The sequence below is a fragment of the Pituophis catenifer genome, unplaced genomic scaffold, assembly GCF_029215685.1.
Source record: "Pituophis catenifer annectens isolate HBS135680 unplaced genomic scaffold, rPitCat1.0.hap2 SCAF_3, whole genome shotgun sequence".
In the NCBI taxonomy this organism is placed as follows: domain Eukaryota; kingdom Metazoa; phylum Chordata; class Lepidosauria; order Squamata; family Colubridae; genus Pituophis; species Pituophis catenifer.
In genome coordinates this window covers 100,617,178-100,643,978 of record NW_027256883.1, presented here as the reverse complement: position 1 = coordinate 100,643,978, position 26,801 = coordinate 100,617,178, and the positions used below count along the sequence as shown (strand labels likewise).

At 41.4% G+C, this 26,801-nt stretch overlaps 1 protein-coding gene across 3 annotated transcripts in view; it reads right to left on the bottom strand.

Moving 5' to 3' along the window:
- The window catches only part of HDAC3 (histone deacetylase 3), a 187,950-nt gene that overhangs the window by 81,798 nt on the left and 79,351 nt on the right, over positions 1-26,801 (bottom strand). For all 3 annotated transcript variants that reach the window (XM_070940850.1, XM_070940852.1, XM_070940853.1), the window contains exon 4: positions 3,109-3,190. In XM_070940850.1, coding sequence (XP_070796951.1) covers positions 3,109-3,190 — 82 coding nt within the window. The remainder of the gene's footprint in view (positions 1-3,108; positions 3,191-26,801) is intronic.

Below are 26,801 nucleotides of genomic sequence, written 5' to 3'. Positions count from 1 at the left end.
TTCGCTTAAATTCCCCCTCCAGCAGTTGTTTCTCCAATTCACAATTTCCATAACAAAATAGCCATCTTGCAGTACGCAAAAGCAGTCACTCTTTAAATTAAATTCTTCTGCTGTTTAAAACGTTTTTCTGTCTCCTTTTTCCTTGTCTTTTTATTTATTTATTTATTTTTATTTTATTTCAAATTTATTTCAAAACCACTGGGAGCCAGTGCAGCTCGCGCAGGAGCGGTGTTATGTGGGAGCGCCATGCAGCTCCCGTAATTACCCGCGCGGCCGCATTCTGGACCAGTTGGAGCCTCCGGGTGCTCTTCATGGGGAGCCCCATGTAGAGAGCGTTGCAGTAGTCCAGGCGAGAGGTGACGAGGGCATGAGTGACTGTGCACATGGAATCCCGATCAAGAAAGGGTCGCAACTGGCGAATCAGGCGAACCTGACAAAAGGTCCCCCTGACAGCTGTCAGATGTTCCTCCAAGGACAGCTGCGTATCCAGGAAGACTCCCAGATTGCGCGCCCTCTCTGAGGAGGCCAAAGACTCGCCCCCAATAGTCAGCAATGGAGTCAGCTGACTATATCGGGATGCCGGGAACCACAGCCACTCAGTCTTGGAAGGGTTGAGCTTGAGCTTATTCTTATTCTTATTTTTTCCAAATCCAATTATAAATCCAGGTGGAAGATTCCTTTTAGGGATTTAGATTTGATTTTAAAGTTCCTTTTTTCTCTCTCTCCGCTTAAGTTCCCCAGTGCTAATTAGCTGTCAATTTCCGCTGGGATTTCTTTCAAGCTGTTAAAAGTTTTTTCCTTTTTACCTGTGAGTTGGCTAATTACTCACCCAGCAACAATACTCCATTCAATTACTGCTCCAACATTCCCTCTTTCTGATCGTGGCCACTCTGGTTTATGACAGCTCCTTAATAGCTGCCTTCCTTTGCTGACGGGTCAAAGACTAATGCCAGCACTTCAAGGAACTTGCTCATTCCCTATCCATGCCAGCGAGTGTCTTCTTTCTTCGCTGTCTCCACAAGACAGCTATGATCCTTGGGGATCCCCAAAATTGGTTAGGGTATCGGTGTTCTCCTGGAGACCCAGAATCCACACCGTATCGCCTGATGCCAGCCATTTCCCCCCTCCATGATGCACTTTCTCTTGATATCACTGCTCCGTTGTGAGCCCCCAGCTTCTTAGTGGCTCTTATGGCAGCTTTCTCAGATGTCTGGTTTGAGAAGCTACCTTTGATTAATCCAGGAATTTGTGGATTCCCTGAGTTAATCAATCCGTGCTTCTCTTGTTTGCCCTCCCTACAAGATGGCTTAGGTCAATTAAGACTCTCGATCAGCTAAGATATCAGCGGCTATTCTGGAGCCCCCAAAAAAACAGCTGTCATGCCGCGACGCTGGCTACGCCTCCCTCTCACATATCTTTAATCTTATGTGGTCTACAGATTGCTGATTCTGTTCCTCTGAGAAATGAGTCACCCATCACAAACAGCTGTGCTTTTTTTCTTTGGGGAAGTCTGAGCTACTGGAACACTTGAGTGAAATCCTTCTCCCAATGTTTGCAAGTTTTCCTCCAGGGGCAGGTTATGAAATTGTTCAGTTCCAGTGGTTGTGAGGTCAGTCTTCTTGGGTTTTTCTGTCCTGTAAATAACATGCTACCAACTAACTTCCTCTTGGTGTTCATTTTTTCTAGTAATTGCTTCTTCCTTGCTGTGTTCAATTTGGATACAGACCTCTGCCTTTACTAGGAGTTCTACATGTTTAAGTATGAGTATACACATGTATTAGAATATCATTCTTGTCATCCTTTGCAACACTATGCCAAGCATACCACTGTGTAAAGCCTTTGCATAAATTATCAAGATACAATTTAAAAAATATTTAAAGGGATTTAAAAAGTATTCTTAAGTGTACATTGATTAAAGAAATAATCATAAACAGTATACATACCGTATATACATATACTGTATATATTTGCTTACATACAATTACATTCTATTCTGCTTTCTTATATCTTATTTTTACAAGATGGTAGATCTTGTAACTGACATCTGTCTGAAAGTGCAAAAGCTAAAAAAAGCAGTAATTTGAGTCAAGGAAGCAGGTTAGGACAAGGAAGATAAATCTAAATGCAAATTAAAGGGCTGGAGAGGGGAACAGAAGTGATCACAATCTATTCTGAGGTTCTAAGTAATAGATCAAAACCCAATCAAAACAGCAGGCCACAGAAATCTGATGATAGTTTGACAAAAGTTATCAAAAATATGCTCCCAAATTTCCACAATTAATTAAAATGTAACTAGTCCATATTCCTATAGTTTCACAAGTACTATCATTCCATTTTTTAATCAAAATTAATCTAAAAATCTGACTAAATCATTGTTTTATATAATATGGACTTTCTAAAAATGAAATCTGTATGTGCATCGTTCTGAGTACTGAAATACATAAATTCCAGTTTAAAATGCATTTTTACTAAGGATGATTACAGAATCTTGTGGATTAATTTAAATAATTAATCTTCCTAACTAATGATTAAAATCATAATTTAAATGAAAACCAATCCAAAGTGAACTGGGAACTTTCCAACTGGGAACTTTCTAATTTAGGCTCATGCGTTTATTCAACTTTAGTTATGATCATACTTCAATAAAATTCAATAAAAAGTTATGAATGTCATTTTACTGCATAGTTGAAAACAGCATTAGAAGAATGCTCTAGTCCAGTGATGGCTAACCTTTTCCGGACCGAGTGCCCAAAGCATGTATGCGTGCCTGCGAATGCACACATGCATTCCCGAACCCCCAAAATGCAATGCATGTGCAGCCCTCATGTATGCGCCCCAAGATGCATGCATGCACGCTCCACGCATGCACCCCATGCATGCGCACGAGCCCCCTACACACGCCTCACCTCCCACGCATGCGCGGCAGAGACCCGACGACCAGCTGGCTGACGGGAGGTGCGTGCGCATATCCAGTGGAGTTGAACTGGGGTGACAGTTCACGTGCCCACAGAGAGGGCACTGCGTGCCACCTGTGGCATGCATGCCATAAGTTCATCATCACAGCTCTAGTCAATATATCTTAAGTTATGAAACAGTAGAAGGCTGTACCTTATTATTCAGCTGTGTTGCTCCTTGCAAGGAAGCTCCAGTATATCGAGAACAAAATTCAAATAGTCCTGGAAAAACAGGGCTGAAGGAGAAAAAGAATCAGACAATTATATGGAATTAAAGGTAACATAGCAGATCCATATCATTTTACTTTCTTGTAATATTATATTTCAAGTTAAAATTATATTTCAAGTTAAGAAAAATGAATAGGGAAGCGAATTTGGGGGGAGGGGAAGTAATAATGCATAAGATTTCATAGAAATATAGTAAACTAATGGCAGAAAAAGGACTAGTGGTCCATCAAGTCTGCCTTTTGAGTTTTTTATTTATTTGTTTATGTCACATGTAAATGCCTTATTCTCTAATATGTAAATAGTATATGAACGGGATATCAGGGGTTAATTTATTCTTCACTTCTTAATGTATTCATACTTTACCACTCCCATACCTAGCTCCACCCATTGTATATATAAGGAGCTGCAAACACCCATTCCTTGCTTCTATCTGTGAATATTCAGTGAATATAGAATGCCTAGTGTAAATAAAGAGAGATATATTTGAACTTTCAACTCTTACTAGTTTTATTGAGTCTGATCCTGAAAATATTGCAACAAGCTGGTAGCAGAGGATGGTTAATTGACTCAATAAAAAAAATTTAAATATGTCTAAGAGAGATAGGCCCAACACCAGGGCATACAGCAAAGAAATGGAAACGGATCAAGAAATAATCGATGAATCCACAAACGCGATTTCGAGAGAATCTGAAGAATACACCACTGAAGACGAAGAAATAATAAATGAAAACGATGACCGAGAGGAAATCAAAATAGAAAACAACGAACTCAGGTCAGAGATATTAAAATTATTAAAAAGCCAGAAGAACGATGAAAGCCTCATCGTGAACCTCCAAGATATGCTGAAAAACAGCGGAGCAGCGAGAGAGAAGCACGTCGCTACTGAAAAGCCAAAAGATTCAAAAATAGTGAGTGATACGATTACAGAAAAAAACACTATGAAGAAGAAAAACGGTGATCCCGCGCAAAATTTTGAATGGCAGCCATCTTGGTTTCAACAGACCTCCAGAATGAGCGAAGCAGAGCCAATCAGAAAACTCGATTCAAAATTTCTGGCGCGAAAGACATTACTAGATAATGAAAACGAAAAAGAAAAGTCAAACACCTCAGAAGAATCAGAATCGGAAAGTGAAGGTGATTCAACAGATACTCAGATAAAATCAGCAATGAAAACGCTTTTTGCTGCATTTGGACCGAAACTAAAAATTACCAAAAAGTCAACTAGAAAGCAAGCGAGCAAGCCAACGCCTCAAAATCTACCCGCTCCCATCCTGACGACGAGAGCACCGACGCCTGAACCCAGAGAGCCCTGCAGATACCGCCCCACGCCGCAGACCGATGCAAGCACCAACGCTCTCAAGAGAAGAAAAAGAACAACCGCCATCGTCAGGACTCCCAAGATCGAGCCAGAGACCGATTCATCTGAGGAGGAGCAGAACGAGCGAGCCGCAACGACGAGAACCTCTCACGACGACTCCAGGGACGAAATAAACAACGCGCATGCGCAAGACCACGCAGACGGCCCAGGAAGACATGAGTTGCTGAAAGGATCGTGCAGGCTCGTTGCGAGCATTCCCACGCCATTTTGTAATTTCCAGCATTTACGAGACCACGGACTACCTCCGGTTGTAAGTAATGGACCCAATAATGTCGGAAACTTGCCCAGTGACTTCCCAAAGCTGAGGATAGATGGCATTAATTTACAAGAATGGTATCAGCAGCTCCAGGTTGTCTTTATGAAAGAAAACTTACTGTTTTTTATCACTAATCCCCCAAAAAGACCTTGGACTCTAAAATTAGACTGCTTACACCATAGAGCATTTTTCTTATTAATTTCTAGTGTATCTCCTGCTATGTATCACAGCATTAAGCAAAATCTGACTGTTTCAGAAATTATTCAATGCATGTTCAATTTATTTCACAGTGACAGTGTAGCTACTACCACAAGAATGTCTAAAGATTTCTTTTCCTCTAGGATAAAACCAGGGGTTTCCATAAGTGAACATTTAATATCTTTAAACAAAATAAGAGCTGAACTGCATTTAAGGGGGGAGGTGATTTCAGATCAAACGATGAAAAGTGTTATCATCAACTCACTTGACCCATCATGGGATAATTATATGTCACATTTAGACACAATCAATCTAGGATACTTATCCATAGAAAGTCTATCCAATAAGTTAATAGCTGAAGACAATTCAAGGAGGAGTCGCTCTAACAACCACATAGAACACAAACCATATAGAAAAGTAGCTTTTCAAGAAAGATATAATGAAACATTTAGATGCCACAACTGTGGATCCAGGGAACACAATAGAAGAGATTGCCCCAAAATCTCAAAAGAAAGACATAGGTCAGAACACAGAAATAAATACAATTATAGACAGTCTTCCATTGATAGACATAGATATAGAAGCCCACCAAATTACAAAGAGCATAGAGGGGGCAGAGATAATTCAAAGGATAGAAAATCTGGTTCACTGAATGGACTAAACAAACAAGACAACACTAACATACAGCAAACTGAGAACAATAATTGGCTTATTGATTCTGGAGCAACTAATCACACCACTAATAACAAAAGTATATTATCTTCATTTGTAGAAGATAAATTTGTAATAAAAGTAGCTAACCAAGAAAAGGTTCAAGTATTAGGTAGAGGGAATGTAACCTTACCTGGCCTAGGAAAAATAGAGGGGGTATTACTAATACCTGAAATACCTCATAACATACTAAGTGTCATAAAACTAAGCAGAGATTCTGATATTAATATTGTTTTTTCAAAAGGAAAAGCGACCTTGGAGAAAAATAAAATAGATATAGGTACAGTAATGATTAAAGGAGGCCTACCTTATTTAATAACAAAGGAGAAATGGTTACACAACATTGATTCAAATATGGAAGATTGTATTGAACTAGATGATGGAAACATTAGCAACAGTGACAATGATGAATGTAAAGTAGCTCATGATCACAAGGATGCACATAATGAAAAAAAACCAAAAATAGGAAAGCCAATTCATGATGAGTGTGCTCATGTTTTGCATAGGAAGTTAGGACATGCCAGTTTTCCTGTAGTACAAAAAATGACTGAACACGCAGAAGGTGTTAAAATAAAAAATTGTGAAAACTATTTGGAATGCTCAGTATGTAAATCTACAAAACTAAAAACTAGTCCCAGGCCTAGAAAATCAACAAGGTCAACCAACAAAATTTTTGATTTAGTACACATGGACCTGGTTGGTCCACTAACTCCATCAATCACTTATAGAAAACGTTACTTCTTAACCATAGTGGACGATTATAGTCGCTATGGATTTGTATATACATTAAAACACAAAGATGAAACTTTTCAGAAATTTAAAGAATTTTATAAACGCGTAGAAACACAACACAATTTCAAAATAAAACAAATCATGACAGATAGGGGATGTGAATTCATGTCTAAGGAATTCTCCCAATGGCTGAAGGACAAAGGAATGTTACATTACACATCTAGCCCATTTTCTGCGTTCCAGAACGGAATTGCAGAGAGGAAGAACTCAACATTACAAACCATGATTAGATGCACATTGGAAGATGCTGGCTTAAGCAAACAATTCTGGTCAGAAGCCCTACATTATTCCAATTACACACAGAATAGAACCTGGTCCAGCATTGTAAATAAGACACCATATGAAGTGATGTATAATAGGAAACCAAAATTAGCACACATGCACATATTTGGAGTCACTGCAGACGTACACATACCTAAACAATTAAGAAGAAAGGGAGAAAATGTGTCTAGAAGACTCAGATTTATGGGATATGAGACAGGCACAAAAGGATACAGATTCATTGATAATAATAACAAATTTATAGTTTCCAGAACAGCTGTGTTCCATGAACAGGCCAACTGGTCTAAAATACATCTTAATGAAATATTCCCAAGTAACAACAAAGATACAAAACCCCAAGAGAAAGGGACTATAGAAAAGCAAAATGACAACAAACATAGAAACAAAACCAAAACATGGACAAATAGTCAACACAAAATAAAGACAGATACACTAACAAAAAAGGAAACAAGATATTTGCATGATAATAATAGTAAACCTGAAAAAACAATTAGAAACACCAGAAACCAAATGCCAAATAAATACAAAGATTATATAATGCATATGGATGGAGAATCAACAACACCTAATACGTATGAGGAAGTGTTAAAACTTCCTCGTAAAGAAAAAGAAAAATGGGAATTAGCAATGAAGAAAGAAATGGAAAGTTTACAAGGATTAAATGTATTTACACCTGCAGTTGCACCAAAGGACAAAACCATTATTGGCACTAGGTGGATATATAAAATTAAAAATTTAGAGGGAGGCAATACTCTATACAAGGTTAGATTAGTTGCACAGGGTTATGCACAGAAATATCCGGAGGACTATACTGACACATACTCCCCCACAGTAAGAACTGAGAGTGTCAAAACAGCTCTAGTTGTAGCATCAGCACTCAATCTCGATGTATTCCAATATGACATACAGACTGCGTATTTACACGCAAAACTAGATAAGGAAATATATGTAAGAGCACCTCACAGTCAATACACAAACAAGAATGAGACTTGGTTATTAAACAAGAGTTTATACGGGTTAAAACAATCTGGTAAACGATGGTATGATTGTTTAGTAAAAGTACTTAAAACTATGGATTTCAATGCTACTACTGCTGATAACTGTTTCTTTGTTAAAAAGGGTGATGATTACATAGAATTTGTATTGATCTATGTGGATGACATTTTGTACATAGGTAAACATAAAGAAAGAAGAGAAACATTTGTAACTAAGCTAAATGAACATTTCTCATTGAAATCTTTAGGCAAAGTAAATAAGTATCTTGGTGTTCAAATTAATAAAACTAAAAGAGGATTCAAACTTACTCAGAGAGATAAGATCATAGAACTCTTGAACAAATGCAATCTAAGCGATGCCAAACCCTGTGACACTCCTATGCAGACAGACTTCCTAAGAAATGCAGATGAATCATCCCCTGAATTCAAAGATAATACATTCTATAGGTCTATCATAGGTTCCCTTCTTTACATTTCCAATTGGACTAGACCCGATATCGCTTTACCTCTCAATTTATTGTCCAGACATGTCAGCAAACCAACAATGTACCATTGGGAAGCTGTTAAAAGGATATTAAGATATTTGAAGAATACCTTAGATTTTTGTTTGATATTAGAGCCTAATAATGTTAAGGAGCCAAACCTCACATGTTACGCAGATGCAGATTGGGCTGGAGACACTTCATGCAGAAAAAGTACATCTGGATATGTATTCCTCCTAAATGATTGTCCAGTTTACTGGTACACTGGCAAACAAGATTTAGTGGCCACTTCAACGACAGAAGCAGAATATGTTTGTTTATCTAAAGCAGCAAATAACCTTGTATGGTTTAATGATTTAATTTCTGATGTTTGGAAAAAACCTGCCTTACCTTTTGTCATGCATGAAGATAATAAAGCGGCTATCGAAATATCTAGATCTGACGCCATTGGACAAAGGTCCAGACATATAGACATAAAATTTAAACATGTGAGACAATTATCTCAGGATGGATTTATTAAAGCGGTGCATTGTGAGACATCAGAACAATTAGCTGACATATTGACAAAGCCTTTGCCATTTAAGCAGCATAAATACTTGACTTCCAAGTTATATGTTTTGTATTGTCCTGAATCTGAATGTAATTGGAGTAGCATATCGAATCGGCATTTAGAGGGGGATTTGTCACATGTAAATGCCTTATTCTCTAATATGTAAATAGTATATGAACGGGATATCAGGGGTTAATTTATTCTTCACTTCTTAATGTATTCATACTTTACCACTCCCATACCTAGCTCCACCCATTGTATATATAAGGAGCTGCAAACACCCATTCCTTGCTTCTATCTGTGAATATTCAGTGAATATAGAATGCCTAGTGTAAATAAAGAGAGATATATTTGAACTTTCAACTCTTACTAGTTTTATTGAGTCTGATCCTGAAAATATTGCAACAGTTTATTTATTTGTTCATTTATTTTAATTATTATTTTTTATTGTTATTATTTTAATTTTTAATTTTTTTGGATAATGGACATGAATTTAGCCGGATTAGGGCCTCATTTTTCCTGCTGGTGATCCCTTTAGTGATGCATTCCAGAATTTTGTCCCAAAGATGCTTTTTCAAAAGGCAACTTTTTTTTCCCTTGAAGACATTTCACTTCTCATCCAAGACGCTTCTTCAGTTCTGACTGAATGGTAGTGATTGGGAGGATTTAAATTCCCTGTAGTCATCTGGTTGTTAACACTCTGAAGATTGGTCATTAGCTCTCTAATACTCCAATACTGTACACTGACAGAGGATTCTTTTTTCCCCAACTGCATGCTCTTACCTTAAAAACATTGAACTGCAGTTTCCACATTTTTTATCAATTTTCCAGCAAAACCAAATTATTTTCCATGTTACAAATACCCCCAAGAATATCAACTCTATTACACACCTTTGTGTCATCTGAAAAAAGACAAATCTTACCTAGAAATCCTTATATTATCACTTACAAATATATTGAACAGAATTCGAACTAAGCCTTGTCAAATTACTTTCAAATTGCTCGTGGAAAGGCTTTTCTCAATATGGCAAATATTATAAGTCTTCTTACAGTCCTGGAGGGAATGGGGTGCGGGTAACCCTCAATTTACAACAGTTCATTTAAAAATTGGCTTATCACCATTTTTCAGAGTTATGACTGTTGCTGCATCCCCATAGTCATGTGATCAAAATTCAGACACTTGGCAATTGACTCATATTTATGATGGTTGCAGTTTCCTGAGGTTATGTGATCCCCTTCTGTGAACTGACAAGTAAAGTCAATGGGGAAACCAGATTCACTTAGGAACCACGTTATTAACTTACTAACTGCAGTGATTCACCTAACAACTGTGGCAAGAAAGGTTGTAAAATGGGGCAAAGTTCACTTAACAACTGTCTCACTTAGTAACAGAAATTTTGGGCTTAATTGTGGTTACAAGTCAAGGACTACCTATATTATTCTTTTCTCCGAAATGCCCATATGGTATACAACAAATATTATTTTACTTGCCAAGGAAAATAATAAGTAATCATTTCAGTTCTGCTATATTTCAAAGATGTTCCAAAATACAATTGTCTACCCAATTCAACTTTCAGAAATTTGCACACAATTTGTAATGAACTTCTCAAGTGCTTGATGCAATCCAAAAATGAATAGTTACATAATTACCTCCCATAAATGTGTTTCCACATCAAAATTTTGCAAGGTTTAATTTAAAAATATTTTGTAAGGTTAACTGTTTATTCCTTTCTGCCTGAGTTTGCTCAACTGCTTTGAAAGTCTCCCCAGGCAGTTTTCTGCTTTGACGAAAAGAAAAGAAAAGAAAAGAAAAGAAAAGAAAAGAAAAGAGAAAAGAAAAGAAAAGAGAAAAGAAATAACATGGTTGCACAAAGAATTCTCTGATCAATTGAAAGAAATAAAGTACAAAAACATGGAAAGAGGGACACATAACTATGGCAAAGTATCAACAAATAACCCGAACCTGCAAAGCTGAAGTTAGGAAAGCTAAGGCTCAGAACAAAAAAAGACTTACAACAAATATCAAAAACTTCTCCATATTCTTCTATTTTTTCTATTCGTTTAGGCCCTATTTCCTCTGGGTCTTCCAAAAGAAAAGCTAAGTCATCTGCAGATGCCTGTAATTTGTACTGTTCCTTTTTAATTTCCATGCCTTTTATCTCTATATTTTGTCTAATGTTTCTATTTAATACTTCCAACATCAATATAAATAATAGTGGTGACAAGGGACATCCTTGTTCTGTACCTTTCTTAATGCTAACCTTCTCAGTCATGTCTCCATTTACCATCACTTTTGCAGTTTGTTTGTGATGTATTGCCTTAACCATATTAACAAATCTTCCCCAAAGCCCATCTCTTTTAGCTGTGCTAGCATAAATTGCCAATTCACGTTCCCAAATACTTTCTGTACATCCAGGAAGACCAGCGCCATTTGCAATGGTGAAATCTAAAACTTTTCCCTACCGGTTCTGTGGGTGTGGCTTGGTCGTCATGTGACTGAGTGGGCATGGCCAGCTCAATGTCACTCACTTCAAGAGGTGCCTTGTCTGGCCTCTCCTCTCCCAGCCATTTCTTGTCACACCCAGCATCAACATATCTATAGTTCTGTAAAAATGTTGTTTACCTTTTTTCACCTTTATCTACATACTATAGATGTACTTTTATGGACCACTGAAAGGAGGAAATGGCTCACATGCTTTGCCCAAGAGTGTGATAGGCAACAGGCTTTTAAGGGGCTGCCAGAAAGAAGGGGGGGGCAATGTATTTTCCAAAGCACCAGAAGGCAAAACAAGAAGCAATGGATGGAAACTGAAGAAACAGAGAAGCAACCTAAAAATAAGAAGAAACTTCCTGACAGTGAGAACAATTAACCAGTGGAACTACTTCACTAGAAAGGGTTTTCTTTTGCTCCAGGAGAAAATCAGAATAAAGAACTGGAAAAGCCTTCACAGGAAGAGGCTTTTTTGTTCTGCTGTGGAAGAAAAATAGAAGACAGAGAAAAATCTACCCTGGAAGAGGAGCTCTGCTTTTGCTCCAGAGGAAGTAAAAGGCAGTTTCTTTTGAGGCAGTTTCTCAATTCAGGCAAGATTCGCAGTTGCGAAACTGTTTGCAGTTTCGCAACATTTTAAGGAGGTGATAATTGCTCTTGGCTGAACGCCCAGACATCTCATTAAAGCTAGTATTCCTTTCCCTGTTTGGGGGGGGGGGCAGAAAGTGTCCCTTTATTATTCTAGCTGAGGGCAAATGAGACTAAGACTCATTTGCTGTTTCTTAGCTCATCTGAGGCAGCAATCGCTCTGCCGCATGAATCAGCTGAGCTAATAAACAACAGAATATAGGAGAGGTGAGAGGAGGGGGAGGGCAGGTGGGCAGAGCCAATCAAAATTATCCCTACCGGTTCTCCGAACCATTCAAAATTTTCCATACCTGGACAGCAGAACCGGTCCGAACCGGTAGCATTTCACCCCTGGCCATTTATTTCTCTGGGTGTGCTTCATAATACTCCAATGTATTTAAGATTGTTGTCATATTGTCTTTAATTTGTCTCTTAGGTAGAAAACCATTTTGATCTGAATGTATAAATTGATTTAAAAATCATTTTAGTCTTTCTGCAATTATTGAAGCAAATATTTTGTAATCTGCATTCAACAAAGATATCGGTCTATAGTTTTTTATCTGTTGTAAGTCTGCATCTTCTTTCGGTAAGAGGGTAATATATGCTTCCATCCATGAATCTGGTACCTTTGCCTCTAAGAGAAGTTCATTGAATACTTCCAACATTGGAATACTTAAAATATCTTGCAGGTTTTTGTATAGTTCTACTGGTAGTCCATCTGGACTTAGTGTCTTCCCATTCTTTTGTCTCTTGATTGCTTCTGTTAATTCCATCATTGATAATATGTTCATCTAACATTAATTTCACTGTTTCAAGTATTTTAGGTAGTTCCGCTTTTTCTAGGTAGTTTTATTTTTTCTTCTGCAATTAATATGGAGAAGTGGCAGGTCTGAAAATAAATAAGGAGAATGGGCGTTGGTCTTACCTGATATGCCCTTTCTTGGGACTGAGGGAACAACAGTCAGGAATGGGTTAACTCTGTCTGTTAGCTGCTAGGACTGAATCTGCAAAACTCTTAAGCCACGCCTCTTCCTGTTGTTTCCCAGTTTTTTGACGAAGGCGTCGACACAGACTGACGTGTTGAGCTGTGAAGACAAAAAACAGTGCACATCCCTCCTGAAAACCCCAGGGCCAGATGGAAAAACCAGGCAGGGCTGACTGCTGTTCCCTCTGTCCCAAGAAAGGGTGTGTCAGGTAAGACCAACGTCCCTTCTCCATAAAGGAGGGAACAGCAGTCAGGAATGGGACATACCAAAGCTGGAAGTCCTATTGGGAGGGATGAGTCTGGGCCTGGGTCCCTGCTCTGAAAAAACCCTCTGGAGCACCTGCCTGCCAAATGCAGCTTCCAAGGAAGCGAAACAATCCAGTTTATAATGGCGGATAAAAGGTGACGGGGACGACCAAGTAGCAGCCCGGCAGACTTCCTCCAGTGAAGCCTGGGTAGCCCAAGCCCCCGAAGTCGCTGCGCTCCTAGTAGAGTGGGCAGTGATGCGTCTTGGTACCGGCAAGGCCTGCACCTCATAGGCTGTAGCAATACAAGCCCGAATCCATCTCCCCAACGTGGATGATGTAACCCTGCAACCGAGCATTGCTGGTTGGAAGGAGACAAAAAGGGCTTCCATCCTCCTGAAGGAGGAGGTCCTTTTAAGATAAATACGGAGAGCCCTCCGCACATCTAGTGTATGCCAAATACATTCCAAATGGTGGGATGGGGCAGGACAAAAATTGGGCAATACCAGCTCCTGAGCCCTATGAAACAACGTGTTGACCTTAGGAAGAAAGGTTGGGTCAGGGCATAAAATAACCCTGTTGGCATGGAAGACACATAAATCCTCACTGGTTGACAGAGCCACCAGCTCAGATATTCTACTAGCGGAAATAATAGCCACTAGGAACGCCACCTTATATAACAGGAAGCGCAAGCTGACTTCCCGAAGGGGCTCGAAAGGACTCCGGTAAGGGCAGTCAAGACCTTGTTTAAGTTCCACGTGGGAAATTGGTGTACCACGGGAGGTGTCAGGTTAGAAGCCACTCTAAGGAATTGACGGACAACTGGATGGTGAGAAAGGGATTCTCTGGATCCACATGTCTGAACGGATGACAGGGCTGCTACCTGTCGTTGAAGAGTATTAGGGGCTAGATTGTCATCTAAACCATCTTGCAGGAAGTCCAAAATGTGCACCACAGAGGCATCAGTGGGAGCCAGACCCCCCTTTCTGCACCAACTGCAAAACACCCTCCAAGTGGCGTTGTATATACGATTGGTGGAGTCCATGCGAGAAGTGTCCTGAAACTACCCCTTCCAAACTCCTGAGAGCCAGGTGAACAGCCCCGGAGCTCCAAACAATTGATGTTGTGAGTCAGCTCCTCCAGAGACCCATGGCCCTGAACCATACATTGACCGGGATGAGCTCCCCAGCTGAAGAGACTGGCATCGGTTGTCAGGATTATGTCGTGACCTAGGGCCAAGTAGTTATCATCAAACACAATCAGTCCTAAACAAACATATTTTATTAGAACAGCTGAGAATTACTTCATTCTCAGCTTAGTCCAAATCAAGTCCAAAAAAAATTCTTCATAAACAGTCCTTCGGTCTTATCACCAACTTCTGTCTACTTTGGCACCCTGCCAAAGGCTTTTCTTGGCAAAAGTTCAGAAGCAAGAGACAAATGTAGCAAGACAAGAAACAATTATAATAACGTTGTTTTCCTACAACGATCCCAAGAGCCATTGCTGCTCTTTTAAGGCTTCTGGGAGAGGCCAATCATCTCCTGGCCTTACTCCTGAGTCGTCCTTTTTGCTTTAGCTGCTCTTGCCTTCTGGCAGCTCTTTGCATGTGTGCACTAGGAACAGGCTCCTCCTGTTCCTCTGCCTCTCTGCTATCCGCCTCTGGAGGCTCCAGAGTCGGCGCATCGCTCTCAGATGGCCCCAGCCCCATCTCTGCCTCTGACGCAGAGCCCTCGTATGGGCCTTCCCCTGACTCCAGGCCTGGCCCATTGTCCTCCCCAACCTCCTCAATGTCCAACTTCGCTGCCAGCTCCACAGGCTGCTGGCGGACCACAGCAGATTAGCCTGTGAGGCTCCCAGAACCGGCAATCCTTGTAAATGGCATCTGACGTCCACCATTTGAGGGAAGAAAGAACCTCCGGAGGAATCTGCACTCTTGCTGGCGATGTGCTCTGGTGAGGCCTTTGGAATGGCAGAAGAAACCACTGCAGAGCCCTGCTGTGGAGACGTGCCCAAGGAGTGATGCCGAAGCAGGACACCATCTTTCCTAGAATCTCTGAGAGAAGCAGAAGAGGAGAGGAATGTTCCATCCAGACATGTCCTGACAAGTCCCGTAGACTTGCTTGGTGTACTGGAGAGAGATACACCTTTGACTCTATGATTGCCCCCAGATGGAGCAAACGAGTGGATGGGACCAGATGGTTTTTGGCCAGGTTTATGGAAAACCCTTTATGTTGAAGAACTTGTATGGTGGTATTCAAATCCCATGTTGCCAGATTTTGTGAACTGGACTGGATGAGAATGTCATCCAGATAGAATTGTATTCTTATGGGTAGACATATTGGATGGTAATTGATCAAAAGAGCCTTGGTCAGACCTAAGACCTGCAGCCGTGGGTGTGAATGTTGCCTCAGCGGAGGACCTCCTACGTTCCACCACTTGTCCCCAAGAAGGGTCAATCAGCTCTAATGTTGGCATAGTGCCAAAAAAGCAACTTACTGTTGCTGGGCAGAACAGGGCCCTGTTCCATGACTTCATCAGGAGACCATGCAGCTGGAGGCAACTCCTCCGGAATAACAGGCAGCTCAGGCTGTCTATGTGGGGTAAGCTGTGAGCCAGAAGGCTCTTGGCTTTGGAGGCTCATGTTACTCTTTGCAGCCTCCTTTTGTGCTTTCTGAATGGTTTATTCAATGGCTTTGTGCCTTTGAGTAGCCACACTCTGTGAAGCCTTGGAGGCCTTCTTAGGGCTCGTAGAAGCACTAGAATGGGCTTTGCCGCAGCTGGAAGCTCTGGAGCCAGACAGCCCTGCCATGTGCTCACTATCTTGCTCAGTGAGTCCAGATTTGGACCTGGAATAGGTGTGGCTTGAACATGAGAAAGACATCCTGGAATCCCTTGAGGGGAATTCTAGGCCTGTGAAGCTTAGTAAAAATTTACTACTCAGGCTGCACAGCGCTAAGCTCAGAGAGCCCACCGTGCTCAAAATAAGAAGGGGGGGGTTGGCTGTGATCTAGCTCCTCCCGCACTACTATCACCCCTGCGGCCAAAATACTTCAGTGGTCTCTGGGCTCAGGTTCGCAGAGAAATGCTTGTGAAAGACTGGTCCGAGGAGGAGTATCCAACAATCTTTCCAAGGGCTAGCCTCCGTAGGGAGCCGATCGGAGCGGTCTTACCCTGATCCAAAATAGCCACTGGCTGCCTCGCCACTCCTCCGATGCAAGCGCCACAGAGCGAGGCTCGTGGGCATCGCCTGGCCGTCTCTGTCGATGCTCCTTCCTCTGATAGCCCAGCAAGTGCTCCGGAGTTGTGGGCATTGCCTCTGTGGGGTAAAAAGGAGCCAAATCCTCAGATCTCCTGTGATCAGCGGTTCATGCGGCCTTCAACAGGTTCGGGCTAAATTGCCCTTGATGGTGGAATGATAAGGGAGGCTCCCCCAATCAAATAGGAGCCTCCCTGTCAATGTTCTGGAGAAAGAAATTATTCCCTTTAAAACAATAGTCAGGAATGGTCAGCTCAATCAAAACATGTCTCTCCAGCTAGACTGAACCTAAAAAGCTGAGACGCAACAGGAAGAGGTGTGGGTTAATAGTTTTGCAGACTCAGTCCTAGCAGCTAACAGACAGAGTTAACTCATTCCTGACTGCTGTTCCCTAGTTTTATGGAGAAAACTAAGATACTAGTTAAAAATCTAATAGATAAGCGGAAAAAAGAGTTAATGAAGAGAATAGATATTTAGATTGTAAAAAAAGTTAAATATCTAGGGATTCAGTTGACAGCAAGATGTATAACAATCAAGGAAGATAATTACTATAAACTGCTGAAACAAATCCAAATGGATCTGGAAAAATGGAAAAACCTGCAACTATTGTTGGTAGGAAGAATAGCTACAATTAAAATGAATATATTGCCAAGATACTTATTCCAAACAATTCCGATAAAATTGGGGAAAAAATACTTTGAGGAACTTAACAAAACTATACATAAGTACATTTGGCAAGGGAAAAAAACAAGAATTAGTTTTAAAATGTTGCAAGACATAAGAAGCAGAGGAGGTTTTGGTTTACTAAATTGGGAACTGTATTACCAGCAGGGTGGATAAAAATCAATAATTTTTTTTAAAAAAATAAAAAAAAATCAGATTTTTTTCATTTAAATCGGATTTTTTTTATTTAAATCGGATTTTTTTGATTTTTATTGAATTTATTTTAATAAAAAACTTTTGGGGTAAAAATCTATCGTAAGATAGTTTTCTATTTAAGATACATAAATAATTTAGTTTATTCAGCATGAAATGGAGCTTAGTTATGTAGCATGAGGCTGTATATTCCGCAACACTGGGACTATCGGTGAGTCAAAAGTGGGTCAAAGGAGTAGAAGAGATGACAGTTGCTCTTTAAAAAATATGATTTAAATCGAGTTGATTTAAATCAAGCCTTTTTACTAGTGATTTAAATCATGATTTAAATTGTGATTTAAATCAACTCGATTTAAATCAAATCCACCCTGATTACCAGGCAGCGGTATTAACGTGGATGCAAGAATGGATTGTATTGAGGAATACAAGACTATTGATGTTGGAAGGGCATGATCTACAACTGGGTTGGCATGCTTTCTTGTGATATGGGAAAAATAAGATACATGGATATTTTCAAAGACATTATGTAAGGAATGCATTAATGCTAGTTTGGCAGAAAATTGAAGAACAACATTATTTGAAGATACCAATTTGGCTTTCAACAATGGAAGCATTGATTCACCCAAATGTTATTAATATGGGAAATATCATTAGATATAAAGATATTTTGAATGAAAAGGGAGAACTCAAAACTAAACAAGAAATGAGTGAGCAAGGGATCGATATATCATGGCATTCACAAGTACAGATACATTCTAGATATGAGAAAGATGCTAAATTACATGGTTTTTATAAAGAACAAACAGATTTAGATAAAATATTAACAGGAACAGAAGAAACATTGATAAAGAAATTGTATATTTATTATTTATTTATTACATGTATTTATATGCCGCCATTCTCCCGAAGGACTCAGGGCGGCGAACACAAGTTAAGAAACAAGTACAATAAAATCATAATTTAATCCAAATAATTAATTAATAGTAAATAATAAAACCCGGAATCAGAGTCAGCTTATTTGTTTCAAAAGCCAAGTCTTCAAGTCCCGGCGGAAGGAACGGAGATCAGGAGCCATCCGGAGCTCAGTAGGTAATTCATTCCAGATGGTGGGAGCACCCACAGAGAACGCCCTACCCCTGGGCACAGCAAGGCGACATTGGCTCACCGTCGGAACCCTGAGGAGAGCGGCCCTATGTGAGCGAACAGGACGGTGAGAGGCAGGCAGGAGAAGGTCATGCAAATATCCCGGACCTAAGTCATGCAGGGCCTTATAGGTGAGGACTAGCACCTTGAAGCAGACCAGGAGAACCATTGGTAACCAGTGCAGCTCACGCAGGAGGGGTGTTATATGGGAGTAACGAGGGGCTCCTGTAACAACCCGTGCAGCTGCATTCTGGATCAACTGGAGTCTCCGGGTGCATCTCAGGGGCAGGCCCATGTAGAGGGAATTGCAATAATCCAAGCGGGAAGTAACCAGGGCATGAGTGACTGTGCGAAGGTCATCTCGGTCCAGGAAAGGGCGCAACTGGCGCACCAGGCGAACCTGTGCGAAGGCCCCCTTGGTCACAGCCGTTAGATGGTCTTCTAGGGACAGCCGAGCATCCAGGAGGACACCCAAGTTGCGAGCCCTATCAACGGGTGCAAGTTTTTCCCCATCTATCAAAAGTGATGGTGCCTCTGAAACTCGAGATGCCAGCATCCACAGCCACTCAGTCTTAGAGGGATTGAGTTTGAGTCTGTTTCTGCCCATCCAGGCCCGTACCTCCTCCAGGCAACGGGACATCACGGAAAGGGCATCTCTGGGGTGGTCTGGGGTGGAGATGTATAATTGGGTATCATCAGCATATTGATGATATCTCACCCCAAAGCCATGAATGATCTCACCCAGTGGCTTCATATAGATGTTAAAGAGCAGGGGGGAGAGAACCGACCCCTGAGGCACCCCACAATTAAGGGGCCTCGGGGTGGATCTCTGCCCTCCCGCCCATACAAACTGAAAGCGATCCGAGAGGTAGGAGGAAAACCACCGTAAGACAGTGCCTCCCACCCCTAACCCCACAAGTCGTTGCAGTAGGATACCATGGTCGATGGTATCAAAAGCCGCTGAGAGGTCAAGTAGGACCAGGATGGAGGAACAACCCCCATACCGAGCCCGCCAGAGATCATTCACCAGAGCGACCAATGCCGTTTCCATGCTGTGACCGTGTCGGAAGCCTGATTGGTACAGGTCAAGGTATTCCGTTTCCTCCAGGAATTGTGGGAGCTGTTGCGCCACTACAGTCTCAACAACCTTCGTGATGAAGCGAAGGTTGGAGACGGGACGATAGTTAAGTGAGTCTGGATCCAGGGAAGGCTTCTTGAGGAGAGGTCGAACCAAGTATAGCTACTTACTGGGTATAAAACTTGAAGAAGAACAAGTAAAGGAGACAATGATAACATGGGCGAAAATTTTTGGCTACACGATAGAATTAGATAAGTGACAGAAACTGTGGGATAGGAACTACAAACTAACAATGTTGACTGCATATAAAGAGAACTTGTATAAGATGTTCTATAGATGGCACCTTGCACCGGCGAGGTTGGCAAAGATGTTTAAATATAAGTCACCTAAATGTTGGAAATGCCATCAGATACCTGGATCTTACTACCATATGTGGTGGATATGTGTAAAAGCACAAAAATATTGGACAAAAATAAGGGAAAAGATGACAAAACAACATATTGAGCTAAAATCTGAAATATTTTTGCTGGGGAATTTACCAGAAAGCTATAATAAAGAGAATACTTATTTAATTATCCATGTTCTAACGGCAGCTAGAATTGTATTTGCGCAACATTGGAAAAGTGAAGAGATTACTATTGAGAAGATGATTAGAAAAATATTAGAATGTGCAGAAATGAACAGATTAACACCAGTGATTAAGGAGAAAGAACAAACTGAATATTATATGATATGGGAAGTATTCTATCAATGGTTAGAGAGTGAAAAGGGGAACTGGAAATAAAAGAAGATTAAAGAAGAATAGAAAATATGTTAAGATAGAGGTATAAATAAAATAATTGTTAGCATTAGGATGAGGAGGATAATTACGTGTAATGCTATTATTATTGTATATTTACTAGAAGACATGTTAAGAGGAAAAATGAATAGGCTTATAATGTTTAATTTTTTTACTACACTATAATTTTAAGATTAGAGAATTATATTAAAATGAATGATGTAAATGTTGAAGGTTGGCACACAGAGATATTTGAACCCAGATGATACACTGTGTAAGGAGATAGAATGTATTTTGAAAAATAAAAAATAAAAAACTTTTATTAAAAAAAATATCAAAAACAATAAAAAGTTTCTTTCAACACATAAAAAACAAGAAAAAAGTAAAAAAAACAAAAACCAGCAATTCTCCCACTAATGGGATAAAATGGCAAGGAAATAAGGGGCAGTAGAAAGAAAGCAGAACTGCTTAATTAATTCTTTGCATCTGTCTTTATGCACAAAGAAAAAAAAAATACAATCCAACTCACCAAAACCAGAAAAGACAGGCTAGGAATGCAAATTAAAATAAGCAGAAATAAGGTAAGAGAAGACCTGTCAGCTCTACATGGGATTCAAATCACCGGGTCCTGACAGATTATATCCCAGAGTTCTGAGGGAATTGGCAGATGTAATTTCAGAACCATTGAACCATACAGTATATTTCAAAGTTCTTGGAGCAATGGGAATACCTGAGGACTAGAAAAGAGCTGATGTGGATCCCATCTTCAAAAAAAGAGGAAAAAACAGATCCAGGAAAATACAGACCAATCAGCCTGACATCAATACCTGGGAAGATCTTGGAAAAGATAATCAAGCAACAAATCTGCAAACACCTAGAAGCAAACAAAATTATAACCAAAAACCAATATGGGTTCATCAAAAACCGATCATGCTAAACAAATCTTATTTCATTCTTTGACAAAGTGACTAAAATAGTAGATCAGTAAAATGCTGTGGACATAACGCGTTTTCCCGAAAATAAGACCCGGTCTTATTTTCTTTAGGGCGTTTTAATTTTTTTGAGTGCCACTGCCATAAGGTGGGGGTGGTGGAGCTGCCCGACATGCACACCGGCTTACCTTGGCTCCATACCCTGACAACTGCCTGGCAGTGGCAGCATCAGCACCCAGGTGCAGAAGGAGCCTATGTGGCCATCGACTCACTTCTGCAACGGAGCAGGAGTACAAATACTTTTCGCCCGGATGGAGAAATGAGGAAGAAATGGGATGCTTTGAAATGGAGTGTTCCATTTGCAAGCAGACAAAGCTTTGTCTCTCTCAGGGCGAAAAGTGCGAGGTGGAGCCAGGCAGAGGCAGAAACACAGATGATCCCAACATACCGCCAACTCCATCCCAATGTCTGTCGGCTTGTCTATGGCTGTGCTGGGCAGGCACATCACCTGTCTCCCCCCTCCCCCATGCCTCTGCCTGTTGCCTGTAGTGCTGCACAAGCCTCCCATGAGTCTCCCATGAGCCAGACAGCAGCACAGCATGTCAGCTCGCCTCTCCCCCCCATGCTGTGCTGGGTAGGCGCATCACCTGTCTCCCCCCTCCCCCATGTCTCCACCTGCTGCCAGTGGAATACTGCATCCAGTTTTTGGTCACCACAATAAAATAAAATAAAAAAGATGTTGAGACTCTGGAAAGAGTGCAGAGAAGAGCAACAAGGATGATTAGGGGGATGGAGGCTAAAACATATAAAGGGCAGTTGCAGGAATTAATATGTCTAGTCTTGTGAAAAGAAGGATTAGAAGATACATGATAGCAGTGTTCCAATATTTGAGGGGCTGCCACAAAGATGAGAATGTCAACCTGTTTTCCAAATCACCAGACGGCAAGACAAGAAACTAATCAAATAGAGAAGCAACCTAGAACTCAGGAGAAATTTCCTAACAGTGAGAGCAAACAAGCAGTGGAACAGCTTGCCTTTAGAAGTTGTGGGTTCTCCATCACTGGAGGCTTTTAAGACATGGTCAGCCATTTGTCTGAATTGATATAGGGTTACTTATCTGCAAGCACTTGGAGAGACTGGTCTTAATTTTATCTTGCAACTTTCATCTCTTGATAGGAACCAATAGTTACTAGGAAGGAAAGACTTGAAATAAAGCTTCACACATATTTCTGGTCATTGATTTCCACAAGAATATTGCAAAGAAGCTCAATGAAAATGAATAAGGTGACTTCCAGGGTATCGTCATGCTGGTGCGGTGCAGGGAATTGGAATCTCTACTTCTCCTGCCCGATTTTCCATGTCTGGAAGCCGATAACGGCAATGCAGAACCTTTAAGAGGACAGCGAACGAAAGGTGATAGCCCAGAGGTGGTGGAGTGAAAGACAATCCTCCACCAAGGAGGGTTGAACCCCTGAATCCAGTGAGGGAGAGACCGGCTGTCAGAGCCAGATCCGAAGACATGGCAACTCAAATGGAAAATGAGGAAGCAGGAAAGTGAGAAGCAACAAGAAGCATCGGCGAGAAGAGTTTTACAAGAGGCAAAATATCCGAAGTGTCTCAGTGAAACTGTAGAGATGGCAGACGAGGGAAAAAGTAGGTCTCCAAAGCAGTAAAAAGCGGCTCCTTAGTGGTGGGAGCGAAAGGAAGATTGGTGGAGAGTGATCAAGTGATTTGTGAGTGGTGCTGAGAGAGATAGGATTGTGGATAGTGGATTGGATTGATGAGAAAATCACAAAGAAAAGCTGGAACTGGGATTGCGGCTGTGAGGAGGTACTGAAGGTGTGTGTAGGTAGTGAACAGGTCGGGAAAAAAAGAAAGTAAAGAATAGCCTTTGGAGATAGAGATGGAGGAAGTGACAGTGACTAGGCAAATTGAAAGCTGCCATCTTTAAGTTTGGAGAACAGGAGGAGAAAAAAAAAAGGAACTGTGAAAGTGATTGAAGAAGAAAGAATGTTGATTTACAGGAGGAAGACTTATTGACTGGAGATATTAAATCAACCAATATACTGACTGGTAAAGGATTACCATATATTTGTATGAGATTGGAAATTTATAGTTAATCCAATTTTTTCTTTATGTAACTCTGGAACTTGTTAACTAAGATTTAATATAGATAATACTAAATATTGTTATATAATTTTTACTATATGTGATTCCCCTTCCTTCTTCAACATTTGATGATCCACCCTATTGTCTTAACTTTTCCTTCCTTTTCTTCTAGATACTGTTTAATAATTTAATTAATTTAATAATAGGAAATACATCTACTTTCTCATTGTATAGACCTGAAATTAATTGTGAACTGGTATTATTGATAATTGCTATTGCTATTGCTATTGCAATTCCTGTATTCTATACTGATTTAAGATTAAGAAGAAAGATTAGAAATAGAAAGATCTATAGATCTTTCTAAGGTAAAAACTTAGATATATATGGTGTTGTGGAATACCCTTCTACAAAAAATTAAAATGGACGTTGTCTTACCTGAACGTCCTTTTTATGCTCGTTGCGAAGACAATCCTATAGTAAGGGATCTAGCAGCGTGATTGGATGTACTGAGTGCCTATCATTTTTCCTCTGCAGTCCTAGTCCCGCCCTCTGGTTCCTCCTGTCAGTCTTTTTCACGAATGTTGTATCAATGTAGTCATACTGGAACTGGTTTCATCACATAAGGCGAGAACCTGCAGAGGAATGAAATAGAAAAACACCCCCTATGGTAGGGGATGGCTAGCGCACGGGTGAGCCGGATTGTCTTCGCAACGAGCATAAAAAGGACGTTCAGGTAAGACAACGTCCATTTTCCTGACTCGTTGCTCAGACAATCCTATAGTATGGGACATGCCCAAGCTACAAATCCTGGGAGGGAGTCGCAGCCATCTCCTGCACCGTCGGGGTAATTATTGATTGTAATACATGTCTGCCGAAGGAGGCTTCAGCAGAAGCAAATGAGTCTAATCGATAATGACGTACAAATGATGAAAGGGATGACCAGGTGGCCGCCCTGCAAATTTCATCAATTGAAGCTCGTGTAGCCCATGCAGCAGATGTAGCTGCACTCCTAGTGGAGTGAGGCAAAATGCCCTCAGGAATAGGTGCCCCTTGTACCTCATATGCTATGTATATACAGGCCTTGAGCCATCTGCCCACAGTGGAAGAAGAAACTTTCTGACCCATAGAAGGCGGCAAAAATGACACCAAGAGGGCTTCAATTTTTCGAAACGATGATGTACGTTGAATGTAACGTCGCAGAGCCCTGCATACGTCCAAAGTATGCCATGTCCGTTCAAGAGGGTGACGTGGATCCGGCCAGAAATTCGGCAGTACGATCTCTTGAGACTGATGAAAAATGGAATTTATTTTAGGCATAAAAGCAGGGTCCAATCTAAGAACTACGCGGTCAGGAAAGAAGACACCGAGATCAGGTCTTATTGAAAAAGCTGCTATCTCTGACACTCTACGAGCCGATGTCCCTGCTAAGAGGAAGGCCACTTTCAACGACAAATAACGTTATGAAGTTGAACCCAGAGGCTCAAACGGTGGTAATGTGAGAGCTTGTAACACCCGATGTAAATCCCAGGTAGGATATCTGTGGATGACGGGTGGTCGAAGATTCGCAGCTCCTTGGAGAAAAGATCGAATTCTCCGATCATGGGACAATTGTTGGTGACTCTCCCCGGACAACACAGTGGCTAAAGCTGCCACCTGTCTGCGTAAAGTAGACGGGGCCAATCCTTTGTCAAAGCCTGACTGAAGGAAACGCAGAATGTCTGATACAGAAGCAGATGTAGGGTCCACCAAGTTAGAAGCAGCCCATTGAGCAAAAATCTTCCAGGACGCGTTGTAAATGCGGACTGTAGATGGCCGCCTGGCAGCTTGGATAGTAGCGATGACTTCAGAAGGAACATTGTCCTTACGCAACATTATCCTTTCAAGCGCCAGACGGTCAATCAGAGCCAACCTGGATCCGGGTGTTGGATGGCGCCTTGACTCATTGACAGTTGGTTGAGTGGAATCCGCCATGGCTTTCTACTGAAAGATCTTGAAGATCTGCGAACCACGCCCTCCGAGGCCAATAGGGTGCCACCAATAGAAGGTCTGCGTGTTCCAGAAGTAGTTTCCTGATCACCCCCGGAATGATTGGAATTGGAGCAAATACATATAGTAGACCTACTGGCCACTTGGTCCTGAGGGCGTTGTGTCCTTCCGCTCCTGGAGACGGAAACCGAGTGAAATACCAAGGCAGATGAGCGTTTTGAGACGTTGCAAAAAGGTCGACTGCTGGCATACCGAACCTGTCCGCTATGTCCTGGAACAATTGAGGGCTCAGACGCCACTCTGATGGATCTAGGCGACTCCTGCTCAGATAGTCTGCCTGGATATTTGACTTGCCTGAAATATGCTCTGCCTGTATGGAATGGAGATGTTGTTCTGCCCATGACATCAGTAGGTCTGTCTCCACCATCAAATCTTTGGACCTCGTCCCCCCCTGTCGATTGAGATGAGCCTTCGTAGTCACATTGTCTGTCAATATGAGTACATGTTTGTTTGTTATCATTGATGAAAAGTGTATTAACGCTAGGTGCACCGCCCGGAGCTCTAACCAGTTTATGCTGTGTCGTTCTAGAGGGGACCAAGTCCCCTGAGCGAAGATTGAGTCCAAGTGAGCGCCCCAGCCATAAAGGCTGGCGTCTGTAGTTATCGTGACTCTGTGAGGCTCGAAAAACAGAGCCCCGGATGACAGGGCTGGAGAGATCCACCAACGAAGAGACTGCTTTACTCGATGTGGAACCCGAACTTTGGTGGATGACTCTGACTGACCAGTTCGCTGGAAGGGAAGAAGTAACCACTGAAGGTGACGCGAGTGATGACGAGCCCATGGTACTATGTGTATACATGAGATTAACTTCCCCAACAGTTGAGACAGCAGAAGAAGTGGTACAGAAGGTTGTGACAGCACCTGGTTCACCACGTCCTTGATACTTGACTGACGGTCCGGGGATAGAAAGACCTGGCCGAGCAATGAGTCTATAGTCGCTCCAAGATGCAGAATGGACGTTGTTGGAACAAGATGGCTCTTGTCCAGATTGAGGACAAAGCCGTGACTTTGTAGGGTCTGAATAACAGACTCTCTGTCGTGTTGAGCTTGAGCAAGAGAGGTCGATAACAGCAGGATGTCGTCCAAGTAGCAGACAATGCGGATGGAACGTTCCCTCAACAAAGCTGCCAATGCCGCTAGAATTTTTGTAAAAGTCCTCGGCGCCGACAACAGTCCAAACGGCATGGCCTTGTATTGATAGTACCGTTCGTTGTAAGCGAACCTGAGGAAGCGTGTGTGATTGATATGTATCGGTACATGAAGATAGACCTCCTTGATATCGATGGATTGTAGGAGGTCCCCTCGTCGGATACATCCCAGAATGGACCGGAGGGAATGCATCTTGAAGCGCCGGTACAACACAAACTGGTTTAGCTGTTTTAAATTGAGAACCCCCCTCCATCCCCCCGAG